The sequence below is a fragment of the Hyperoodon ampullatus genome, assembly GCF_949752795.1.
Source record: "Hyperoodon ampullatus genome assembly, chromosome: 10".
NCBI classification, from domain to species: domain Eukaryota; kingdom Metazoa; phylum Chordata; class Mammalia; order Artiodactyla; family Ziphiidae; genus Hyperoodon; species Hyperoodon ampullatus.
The window spans coordinates 1,656,118-1,668,972 of NC_136923.1; the positions used below are offsets into that span (position 1 = coordinate 1,656,118).

Sequence of the window (12,855 nt, forward strand, 5' to 3'; positions counted from 1 at the left end):
CTCTCTTTGCATTTTCTACATGTTTTTCTCCTCCATAGAGAAGCCAGAGAAATAAGATGTGGCGATGAAGCCGCTCTCTGTGGGGACCCAGGCGCCGTCCCTCGGGGGTGGGTGCCTGGGCGCCTCTCCCCCGCAAGGGGCAGGAGCAGCAGGACACGCACCAAGGCCCCCGCCAGCTGACCGTCGCTGGGGGTGAGCAGCTCGGGGGCCCTTGGAGGTGGACCCAGAACCAGACCTGGAAGAACAGGGCACACGTGGGGCATCAGCTCCCACCGCTCGAGGAGGAGGAGGGGGAGTGGGGAGCCCTAGGCCCCAGCCTCTGCGTCAGGCAGGGAAGCCTTGGGGTGGCGGGACCGCACCTCCCCCAGGGTTCCCCGCCCCGGTGGCTCCATCCCCACCACGGCCACATGTGCAGGTGGGGCCTCAAGACCTGACAGCGAGTCCCATTTCAAAGTCAAAGTACGCCCTGGGTGGGTGGTGACCCTGTTTACTTCTGTCACAACTGAGGGCCAAGGGGTGGGGGGCCGTGGGTCTGGCACCGAGAAAGGCAGCGGGGCTGCTGTGGCCTCAGGCCTGCAGCCATGGGCAGGGCCACTGCGTGGGGAGCTTCTCCGGCCACCAGAGGTAGCTGTGCTGCCAGCACCGAGGCTCCCAGGGCGGCTGTGGCCTGGCAGGCGGGAACTGGGACAGGCCTGTCCCGCACGGGGCTCCTAGGCCCGCCCCCCGGGGCTGCACAGGGCCGTGGGGCACCCGTGCCTTCAAGCCCCCTGGCTCCCACCCCCCACCCGGCTCTGCTTCAGAGCAGACGCTGTACACACAAGGCACTCCATCTCCAACACAACCGTCCCCCGAGCCCCAGGTAACACTAGTCAGCGACGAACAGCCGCCCTGACGTGCCCCGCGGTGGGAAGGGGGTGAGGATGCCTCTTCTTGGCCAAGCGCCACCTGCCCCACAGCCCACCCCGGGCTCCCGGTGGACAGGGAGCTGACGCGGGTCACGGGTGGACACGTGCTGAGGAAGTGCAGGCATGTTCTGGGCCGCGGCGGCACAAGAGTCTGCCGGGGAAGTGGATGCCGCCCCGCATCCGGCGGCCAGAGGGGGGCCCCAGCCGAGGCAGTGAGGGCGGAGTGCGGGGTGGCAGGAGGGGACCCCTCCAGGTATTGCAGTGGGGGTCCTGGGACCCTGCGGAGCGGGAGAGGCAGGGCAGGGCTCTGCGGCCTGAGGCCTTCCAGCACATTCTCTGGGAAGCATTGTGACCTCCTATTTTTGCATGGTGTCCACCACTTAAGGCAGATCCAGTGGCGGATGGCCTGATGTGCGACAAGACTGACTTTTTTCTTTTTTTTTTAGTAAATTGTGCTAGGGATTCCTCCAATTTGTGGTTTTTGTTTGTTTGTTAGCAAAGCCACATCTAAGAAGCCAGCTCCCGCCCTTCCTCTGCCTGCTTCCCCGACTGTGGCCCGACGGCTGGCCAGGCACTCAGGGCGGGGACCCCGTTCCTGCCGCCGCAGTCCTTTGAGAGACCCACGTGTTTATCTCACGGAAGACGGAGCTGGTCACTTCAGGAAGCTCTTTGTGGAGGACGTGGTAGGCACCTTCGTAAATCTGCAATTAGGAAAGACAGGAAGTCACGGCTACCGCGAGTGACACGTGCGGGCAAGGCGGCCGGGCAGTGGATGGGGAGGACACCCTCTCCACACACCCACGCCTGGTCAGCAGGTGGTGCTGCAAACAGCTGGAAAGGTCCCAACATGTCCGTCAGGTCCTTTCTTGGACCACTGTCCCCCCTCCACGCCACTCCCCCTCCAGCCTTGCCCCACCTGTGCCCCCTCTCCTCCCGTGGGACCCCAGCCTGCCCGGCTGACCCTCACTCCCACCCACCCACGGCGGTGGTCCTGACACCAGCTCCACAGCCCTCACATCGCGGTGGCCGGGGATCACTTTCACTCTCGTAGGATTTGGCTTCTCAGCATCATTCAAAAGCTGACCAGGGTAACCTTCTAGAAACACCTTCCTCCGTGGTTCCCACAGCCCTCGACCCTCCTGGTCTTCTTCCCGCCTCTCGGTCAAGGCTGCAGCATGCCGCCCTCCTGAGCTGCAGGCTGGTGCGGCCGAGGCGGGGTCGGGCCTCTTTCCCCCACCTCCCCAGGAGCCCCGTCAGGCCCCTGGCTGTAAAAGCCACCCGTGTGCTGATGACTCAGAATCTGCATCTCCAGCCAGACCTCCCCTGAACTTCCCATGTGTGTAACCACCTGCCTACCTGCCATTTCAGCCATTTCTAACAGCTATCTCCAAGTTTGTTGGTTTGCTTTTTAAGCTGTAGTACAAATCATGTAACATGAAATTTACCACCTTAACCACGTCTTGAGTGTCCGGCTCAGGGGTGCTAAGTACCTGTGCATGCGGTGCCATATCCTCATCCTGCACAACTGAACCCTGTCCCCGTTACAGCGCCCTCCTCCCAGCCCTTGGAAACACCACCCTACTTTCTTTTTTTTTTCCTTTTCCGGCTGCGCCACTCGGCTTCTGAGATCTTAGTTCCCTGCCCAGGGCCCCGGCAGTGAAAGTGCGGAGCCCTAACCATTGGACCGCCGGGGAAGTCCCCCTACTTTCTATGCGCTTTGAATGCTTTGCGTATGTCGTGTGCGTGGAATCACGCACTATTTGGCCTTCTGTGAACGGCTCATTTCGCTGAGCACAGCCTCCTCCAGGCTCATCCGTGTGGCAGCAGGTGTCAGAACATCCCCCTTTTCGAGGTTGGAAAACACCCCCTTGCCTGGAAGGACCACCTCCCCTCAGCGGGCACTGGGGCTGCATCCACCTCTTGGCCGCTGTGAACATGGGGTGGAAATCTCTCTTCGAGACCCTAATTTCAATTCTTTTTCTGAATTTCAACTCCCTCTCGGGTGTGCCAACGTGGGACTTGCGGCCGGGACCGCCTCCCGCCGTGATGGGAGCGGCTGTCCTTCCCCGCCTTCCTCCTGCTGCTTGCCCGGGCCTCCCGCTGGCAGGGGTGTTGGGCCAGGGGCTGCCACTCTTAGCCGCGACGGGCGGGGCGCTGGACAGTGCAGACGCGTGAGAGCCTCTGTAGCACAGCACGCTGGGGCAAGCAGTGCAGCGGGCTCGGGGGTGCCAGCACCCATGCGGCAGGTGTGGCACCTGCGGGGAGCTGCTCGCCTAGCGGGAGGTGGCCCTCGCCCGGGGTGGCCACGCGGCCGTGCCCAAGCTGGGGTGGCACTGTCCAGGGGACACGTCTGTTCGCACCTGTGCCCTGGGGCGGCGGTCTGCCCAGCCAACCACACAGAGCCACCTTCAGGCTCCACTGCCACTTGGCAGGGACACAGCCGGTGCCCCTGCTCTCTCCCCACCCTCCAGCCAGGGGTCTTCCCGGTTCAGCCAGACACCCGGGAACAGCACCACCTGAAACAGCCTTTTCCGTCCTGTTGTGCCTGACACGCCTGACGCCCTCTGAGGAAGAAGACCTCTTCTGCCCGGAGGCCAGTTGCGGTTCTTTCCTTGACCGGATGAACCATCAGCTAATGACTGTCAAGCTCCCACGGAATCAACAGACACCTCGTGCTCCTGGGACGTGCCTCCCCGGGGTCCAGGCCAGCCCTAAACCAAGGGTCCGGGCAGGTGCCCTAGAGGGACACCGCCCTCCCCGCCCCAGGGACGGGGGGCGGCTGCTCACCTTGAGCGTCTTGTCCTGGCTCTTGGCGGACTCCATGAGCAGGTAGGCGCCCCTGCTGTCACACAGGCGGTCGGCAGAGCCCTGCAGCAGCAGGAAGGGCAGGGTCAGCTTGGGCAGCGCCCGCTCCACCCTCGAGACGGCGTTGAGCAGCTGGATGCCGAAGCACACTTTCAGCCCCGCCCGGCAGATGAGGGGGTCCGTGTTGTAGATGTCCACCTGCGGGAGGAGAGAGGCCGGAGTCCGTCAGTCCCTCCCGGTCCCTCCTGCTCTGGCTCTGAAGAGCCGACCCCGGCAGTGGGCCTGGCATGGGGACCCCCGGTCAGTCCGGCCATGCTGCCCCTGCTTCCAGCCTGCTCTGTGACCCCCCATCCACGCCTGTGCCCTGGGACGGTTTCAGCATCAATCTGTGGGTTTTTTCACGTGAGCAGCATCATATGTTCGCTTTGATGAGTTCACACAGGAATAGCTCGGAAGATGTTTTGGTGTCAGTCTGAGCGGATTCTGTTTTCTCTACGTCTGTCTGTCCCGACACAGTGTCCCCTGGTTGAAGAGGGTGAGGAGCACCCACGACTGCCGGGGCGCAGGGCTGTCTGCGCAGGAACGAGGCAGGGAAAGGCTTGGGCAGGACACCCCTGCGGGCGTCAGGGCGTGGCTCCAGCAGGCTGCCTGCCATCCCCCTGCGCCTGTGGACGGGACTGCCCCTCTGCCGGACGTGCGCAGCGGCCGGGCCCGCCCTCCTCAGCCATCAGCCTGCCGCTGAGAATCTGACCATGGCCTTTGTGGGGCTCCCGGGCCCCATCCTTGGCTTTCTGGCTTCACTCCTCTTGCCCCAAGGGGACAGTGAGTGGCCTGCTTGCTGTGAGCTGAGACGGGACACATGCCCACAGAACTCTCTGGACCAGGTCGGGGCCATGACACCTCTTCCCTCACCTCTCTTTTCAGGAGCTGCGTGGCGTCAGGAGGGGTGAGGGAACGGAGGGTCAGCTGCCCGCGAGGAGGCCTGAGTGTCCACTGTGCCTCCATCTGACTCTCAGGCGGGGGCCGCGTCTCCCTGTGACGACCCCCCGCAGGGCCTCATCCAGGGTCCCGGATCCACTTGGAGAGGGACAGGCTGTCCCAGGTCCCCCCACCACCCCGATTCTTCTGGAGCAGGCAAGCCAGACCACTTGGGAAAAGCCACGCGAGATGAATGAGCCCCTGCCTGCAGCGGAGATGGCGGGCCTCCCTTGGGGCCGGGCCACCAGTCTGGGGGCCAAGAACACGGGAGCGGCAGGGGCTCCTTCAGGGTCTGCAAGGAGGGCTGCTTAGGAAGAGGCGGCGGGGCCAGAGAGCCCTGGTTTCTGGGTGTCCCTGTGAACGAACGCCCAGGGCCCGGGCCCACGAGGCCACCTCCTTCCTGAGCGGCTTGGCGCCTGTGCTGCTGACCGGCCGTGAAGCCCCTCAGGGAACTGGCTCTGGGTTAACTGCTCTGACGGCCCAGGTGGCTTCCCACTCTTGGCTCTTTTTCCATGTCTGGAGCACGTAGGCGCTGTGCACACAATGGTTCATTCTAGACCTGGGAGGAGCCGCCAGCTGTGTCGGGGAAAGGGCACCGCATGGGGGCAGAGGGGCTGCCGGAAGGCAGGGCAGGGACTGCCTCCTCTCAGGGAACCGGCCCGGCCCAACCCCAGGGCCTTTGCTTTCTGAGGGCCTAAGACCTAAATCCGCCAAAAGTTCTCCTAGTGGGGGAGGCTCGCGTCCTGTCCCCCAGGCAGGAGACAGACAGCCTTCTCCCTCCCAGCCCAGGCCAGGCCCAGAACACCCATCAGCGGCCTGAACCCATTCAAAACCAAAGACCAAACAGTCGGTGCCCAAAGATCACTTACTGTGGGATTCCATCTCCATGACATTCTTAAAAGGACAAATCGGGGGCTTCCCTGGTGGCGCAGTGGTTGAGAATCTGCCTGCCAGTGCAGGGGACACGGGTTCGTGCCCCGGTCTGGGAAGATCCCACATGCCGCGGAGCAACCAAGCCTGTGTGCCACGGCCGCTGAGCCTGTGCATCACAACTATTGAAGCCCGCAAGCCTAGAGCCCGTGCTCCACAAGAGAAGCCAGCGCAGTGAGAAGCCCGCGCACCACAACAAAGAGTAGCCCCCGCTCACCACAACTAGAGAAAGCCCACGCACAGCAACGAAGACCCAACACAGCCAAAAATAAAATAAATTAATTTATATTTTAAAAAAAGGACAAATTAGAGAAATGTAGACCAGACTAGTGGTGGTCAGGCTTGAGGGCATGGGGCTACAAGATGGCAACATGGGGTCTTTGTGGGGACGGGCTGACTCACCCCTGAGGGTATCCTGGCCGCCATAACCCTGTGGTTTTGCAAGATGTCAGCTCTGGGGCAAACTGGGCAAGGCACACAGCCCCTCTGAGTTATTTCTCACAACTGCACATGAATCAGAAGTCTCAAAGCACAAGTTCAGTTAAAAGCACAACAAGGACTCGGTCTCTGGCGATCTCTCTTGCCCCCTGCCCCCCATTTCTGGAGCACAGCCACGAACACGTCAGCTGGAGGCTGTGGACCCGGGTCCAAGCCAGGGCATCTTTGCTCCAGGTGACCAACCTCTGGGGGTGTGTCCACTGACTGAGACGTGAAGTCTTTTCTCTTGGGGGGAAACCCTGTGAGGAAGACCACCCAGCCCCGACGTTTCCCAGCTGTGTGATGTGGGCAAGGCTCTTCTCTCTGGAATGCCATTTGTTGATCTGTGAAATGGGAGTGACGGTGGTCATGCCCCGGAGGACGCCGGGCGTCTGGATGGGATGTGCACCCTGGGGCCCAGGCTGGGTCTGCCCCACAGCAAGTCTAATGCCGTGCGGCTGCCTGACCCCAGCGCGGGGCAGTGAGGTGGGGTGTCAGGCTCCTCGGCCTGGGTTTCCCATCGAGGAAGGGTTCTCTTCTGAGCACCAGCCTCTTCTGGCACCTTCCCTGTCGAGGGGTCTGAGGGCTCTCGGCAAGGTTGACTTGACAGCTGGGAACAAGCCAACTGGGGCACCTGCCTTTTTTTTTTTTTGCAGTACGCGGGCCTCTCACTGCTGTGGCCTCTCCCGTTGCGGAGCACAGGCTCCGGATGCGCAGGCTCAGCGGCCATGGCTCACGGGCCCAGCCGCTCCGCGGCACGTGGGATCCTCCCGGACCGGGGCACGAACCCGCGTCCCCTGCATCGGCAGGCGGACTCTCAACCACTGCGCCACCAGGAAAGCCCCACGCCTGCCTTTTGAAAAAGCTTTGCCCTGAAGCACGGGAAGCAACCCACAGTGGGGAGCGTTCTTAAACTTCTGGTTGAGCAAAATCCAGGAATCACCCCCCACCCCCACCCAGCCAGATCTCTTGACCTCTTTTTTGAAAAGCTGTTCTGGGATGGACTCAAAATGAGATTTTTAATTAGAACAGTATTAGAAATAACTAGCCCTGAGCCCTCACCTCTGTGCCAGGTGCCGTGCTGAGTGCTTTACATGTACTTGCTCCTTGAGTCTCCGCAGGACCCCTACGCAGGGACTGTCATTATTATCCATTTTACACATGAGGAGACTGAGGCTCAGAAAGGCTGGGTGACTCACCCAATGTCACACAGCAAGTGAGGGACGGAGCCAGGATCAGAAGGAGGCAGTCGGGCCCCACCATCAGCACTCCCACCCTCTCACCACGCTGTGCTACATGTTTAGACAGGGGGAAGTCAAGGTGAGTCCTGCGGGCTCAAGCGGCCAGGGGGCGTGGGTGCAGGGAACCAGCACGCCCCAGAAGAGAAACGGGTGCATCCCTGGTGAGGACTGTAGCGTGCTGCCACCCTCACGGCCTGCCACGGGGTGGGGGGCCTCTGAGCACAGGTGAGTGTCCTGCCCACGTGATTTCACACTTCCTCGAGAGGCCCAACCCAGCAGGCCTAACCTCCTGCGTTCCCTCCCAGACACCTACAGACATGTCTGCAGATGGTCTTCCTGACCCTCCTTCCAGCCCATCCACTCCCTCTGTCTACGGCAACCTCATCTTCCACCTGCTTCAGGGCCACCTGGGATTCCCATCTCCTTCCTCCACTGTTTCCATCTCTCTTCATTCATCCATTTTCACCCCAGGGAAATCAGAGAGCCTTCCCCGGCATACTGGAGAGAGCAGGACAACTCTACCCAAGTATCCTCTGGAGACAGAGGATATTGTACAAACAATATACCTGGATAAGGGGTTATTATCCAGACTATATAAAGAACTCCTACAACTCAACAGCAAACCTGATTAAAAAATGGACAAAGTACTTGAATAGACATTTCTCCAAAGAAGATATATCAATACAAACGGCCAATAAAGCATGTGAAAAGATGCACAATATCACTAATCATTAGGGAAATGCACATCAAAACCATCTGGCAACCCCTCTTCTAAGTATAAACCCGAAAGAATTGAAAGCAGGGTTTTGAAAAGATACTTGCGCAGCCCCGTTCACGGCAGTGTTATTCACAAGAGCCGAGGAGCGGGAGCAGCCAGCGTCCAGAGGATGAGTTAACAGAACGTGGTCACACAGACCACGGGGTACTGTTCAGCCTTAAAGAGGAAGGAGATTCTGACACCTGCTGCCACACGGGTAAGCCCTGAGGATAAGCCGGTCATGAAAGGACAAACACTGTGAGGTCCCTCGAGGAGTCAGGTTCACGGGGCGGGGGTGGGCAGGGCTGGGGAGCTGGCGTTCAGTGGGGAACAGTCTCCGTTTGGGAAGATGAGGAAGTTCTGAAGACGACGGTGGTGACGGACAAACGATGTGAATGCATTTAATCCCACTGAGCTGTACACTTAAAACTGGTTAAGATGGCAAATTTTACATTCTGTATATTTTACCACAATACATCTTAAAATATTTAAAATATATGTCCATATTGATATTTCATCTCTAAGCAAAGATAAAGAAAGCATGGCTGAGTACTTCCAATTGGTGAATTACGGGGAGGAGAATACGGGTGTATGCTATACTACTATGTCCACTTTTCTGTAGATTTGAAATTTCCCACAAGTAAAATTGGAGGGAAAGCTCCAATTTGAATTATGGAAATTAACCTCTCCTCTCCCCGCAGTCTTGGTTTTCATGTCATTTTTATCCCCTTGTCAGGAGAAGCCACGCATCCCCTGGGCAGGTTTGGGGCAGGAGACCCCCGTGGTCAGACTGCCCTGTCTGGGGCTCGTATCGGGCTTGGCCAGTATCCCAAGCCTTGGCAAGTCAGTTGCATCCTATCCTCACGCACATGGGCCTCCAACCGTCATCTCCCGGCCTGCTGCAAGGTCACCGGTGGTACCTCTGAGACTGTGGTGGGTGAGCCCTGCCCGGCTCGCAGCTGCTTTCTTGCTGGACCCGTGAAGGTACCTGGGAGACAGGCTGAGCAGGGCCTGCAGGGCAGGGGGGCCTCGTTTTGTCTGGGGCCTGGCTGGCAGCTGGAACCGCCCCTGACAGTTTCTCCCACAGAGGCCCTGGCTTTTCTGCTGCCATTACAGCCACTGACCTCAGGGACCCGCCTCTCTCGAGCTCGGAGCTGTTTCTGCCAGAGTCCCGGTGGAAGGAGGGCTGGGAGGCAGGCGTAGATCAACGGACCCCTATGCAGGGCGCCGGCCTGAGCTCGGCCCGCTCACACGCTCCCCCACCGGCCACCCCAGACGGAGGCCCACGCAAAGAGATGTTCCCATGGCTCCTTTTTTTTTTTTAAGGCGTTGGTAAATTATCAGCTGCCCGAAATAGACAAGTCTTCTGTGGCGATATGAGCGATGAATGACGGCGAGTCACAGAATAAGATCAGCTAAGCGAGCAGGTTCTACTGGAGAGGGGCTCGTGGGAGGCCGTGTCCTGGGGCAGCATGGGACGCTCAGCCTATCTTTAGCCTTGGTTACAATGAGTCAAACGCCCCAGCATGGCCGAGCCTTCCCAGAGCTGGCAGGAGCTTCCCAGGGCCACGGGCAGGTGGCCTCCCAGCCGTGTGGGCAGAAGACACGCAGGCCAACAGGGGAACAGTGGCCTGACCCCTGAGGCAGGCACACCGCAAATACTGGGTGGGGGTCCGGAGTGGAACCCACCACAGACGTGAGAGGGTGCAGAGCTGGCCCCTTCTCAGCTCGCTGGGTGCCCGGAACGCACCAGATGGCCGGCAGGCATGATGTACGCCAGCCAGGAGATGCCTGGAGGGCGTCCCAGCACAGTTACAGAGAACAGAGACTCGGTTCTAGAAGACAAACTGCCCCAATATATAAACAGTGGACGTTCCCAGCAGAAGACCTGGACACGGGGCCAGAGGATGGGGCCTGGAAGGGAAGCAGGGCACCTGTCTGTGAGCGGTCGGACGGTCACCGATGGTGTGCAGGGGGCGTCAGGAGCTCCTCAGCACCTCCGCCTCACACCTCCCCCTCCGGCGGCCTTGGCCGGAGAACTATTTAGAACATTCAAGGCTTTTCAGAGTGGGAGGGATTCATCACATTCCGAAAAACCCGTGGTTGAGGGTGGAATGATTAGTATGTCAGTACAGTAAGCCAATGTGCTGACTGGGGACTCTGTGTAGACAAACACAACAAAGGCCGAGCAACCACTTGCTTGTTCCCAGGATTTCAGTTCCAGGAGCACTTCAGAACTAAGGCTCAAACATGAGAGACCTAGGCTCAAATCCTTACTTAGTAGCTGTGTGTCCCTGGATAAGTGACTTGCCCTCTCTGGGCCTAAGTTTCCACAAATGCAAATACTGATGTTAAGACTGACTTCCCGGAGCTGTGGACAGGCAGACGGAGGGCCGCGACACGGTGCACTGGGTGGGGTTAAGCCAACGCCAGGCATTTCTGCCTTTACTCCTGCATGCTGGGAGCCTGCGCCTCTGAGGGTTCACTTCTGGGAAGTGAGGGTGTCATGCTGGCAGTATCAGGCCCCAAACAAACGTCCTGCTTCCCCAGAGACACAGCCGATGCCTGAATCCTCCCGGGAGCCCGCCAGGCCCCCCGCATCCCAGCCTGCAGCCCCTTCCCCCAGGCCCTACTTCAGGAAGCTTGTGAAGCAAATGGTTCTTTTCTTCCTGAGGCTTTTATAGCTGCAGGACTCCAGGGGAAATGTCTCAGCTAAAGATGGGCCTTAAGACACCCGGTGTTGGATCTGGGAGGTGCCTTTTCTGAACACATTTTCCCCCTCGGCATTGCTATTTTTAAAGCTCAGCAGAATGTTGAAAGGGCGACTCAGAGAGAAGGCAGGAGAGGGGCTAATTCTCGATGCCGAGGACTGGAGGCTCCTGCTTCCTGTTTGTTCTAGCCGGAGCCCACCCTCCGAGTCTTCCCAGCAGGGAAATTTATTAGTGCTTCTAAAGAATCATCGCGCTTAACCAACCCGTCAGAAACCTGATACAGGATGGTGTGCCACCATGGATGGGCGGCGGGGCCGGGGGGGATGAGCACACAAGGGGAGCCTGCGTGCTGGATATTCACCCAGACTCTTCTGCTTTTTGTAAGGTCTTCAATGAAAATTTCCATTATTTCAAAAAGGAGATAAAAGCTCTGAAATTTGCTACTTTCAAACTATGAGGGTTCGGAATCATTTCATTACCTTTCTCTTTCCTTCCTTTTTGCCCGCAGTAGTTTCAGGTGGTGAGATAAACAATTTGGATTTGCACCTCGATGTTTCCTCTCAAAGGGAGGTCCCTCCTCCAGCCCACTGCTGTCCTAGCACAGCTGCCACACAGATCAGTGGTTTTTCTGGAAACTGCACGTTTCAGCCAGAGCCATTATTGGCTGCGGCAGGTGGAGGAGGCCCTGCCCACACGACTTGCCTCACAAGCGATCCTGCACGCAGAGCGTCGGTCTCCAGCCGCGGGCTGTGTGGACCAGTAATTACAAAGCAGGAGAAAGAGCTTCACGCTTGTAAATACTCGCTGGGGGGAGGCGTCCGAGCAAAGGCTTCGGATCCCAGCTCTGCCCCTGACTGGCTGTGTAACCTCGGACACATTATTTAACCTCCGAGCTTCGGTTTCCTCACCTCTGAAATGGGGTTAATGTTGATCTCACTCATGTCATGACTGGCTTCGGTCTTTCTGGGTCCTAACACTGTGCCTTCTCACCACACAGATCTGCCTTTTGGAATGAAAATCTTCTTCCTTTACTCAAATATTCTTGACCCTGGTGGGTCAAATTTGGCCCCAGGACATAGGTTTGGGAGTTACTGCTTTTAAAATTAGACTGGGGACTTCCCCGGCGGTCCAGCGGCTAAGACTCTGCACTCCCAGTGCAGGAGGGGGTGCAGGTTCGATCCCTGGTCAGGGAACTAGATCCCGGATGCCGCAACTAAAGATCCTGCATGCTGCAACTAAGACCTGGCACAGCCAAATAAATAAATTTTTTTTTCTTTTCTTTTTTTTTTTTTTTTTTTGCGGTACGCGGGCCTCTCACTGTTGTGGCCTCTCCCGCTGCGGAGCACAGGCTCCGGACGCGCAGGCCCAGCGGCCATGGCCCACGGGCCCAGCCGCTCCGCGGCACGCGGGATCCTCCCGGACCGGGGCACGAACCCGTGTGCCCTACATTGGCAGACAGACTCTCGACCACTGCGCCACCAGGGAAGCCCAATAAATATTTTTAAAAATAGATTAAATTAAAATTCAAATGGAATGTGGACGACTGGGCGGACTGGCCCACCTCAGGCTCCCCGCACAGGGCCCACACAAGCCAGATTCATAAATAGCTGGCCCTCAGAGGCCTGGGTTTTGACCCCAGATTGTGAATGTCCCTTCCTACACGTTAGGGATGATTCCCATTTAGTTGCTTGCTCTCTGAGTGGCTCAAAGGGCCAGGAGGCCAAATTTTATAATGAAGCCAGAGTCCGACGGCTCATGCCCCAAGGAAGCGGGGGAGGCCACTGGGATGCCGGGCACCCGCTCCACTTTCCAGGGTCCGTGGGCAGGCAGTGACTCCCTGGTTTCAAACTGCTGACACAAGATGGGCGGCTGAGGCAGGAGAGCAGCAGCGTGATGTGCTCAACCCCGAGGACCACCCCCCCTTCCCCGTGCCCAGGGCGCCGCCTGTCCACTGGGTTGTTGCCCCCCAGACAGAGCGGGCCAGGGACCCACTGACCTAAGCTCTGAGGCCAGTCCCATCAGCGGGTGACCCAGGCATGGGCCTGCATACG

The 12,855-nt window shown here is 58.9% G+C and overlaps 1 protein-coding gene across 1 annotated transcript in view; it reads right to left on the minus strand.

Moving 5' to 3' along the window:
* Positions 1-833: 833 nt before the first annotated feature.
* MGLL (monoglyceride lipase) overlaps positions 834-12,855 on the minus strand; it is a 98,760-nt gene continuing 86,738 nt past the window's right edge. Inside the window, exons 7-8 of the mRNA XM_079713175.1 lie at positions 3,693-3,908; positions 834-1,606 (exon numbers count right to left, since the gene is read on the minus strand). Of these exons, the coding sequence (XP_079569301.1) occupies positions 1,481-1,606; positions 3,693-3,908 (342 nt within the window). The 3' untranslated portion in view covers positions 834-1,480. The remainder of the gene's footprint in view (positions 1,607-3,692; positions 3,909-12,855) is intronic.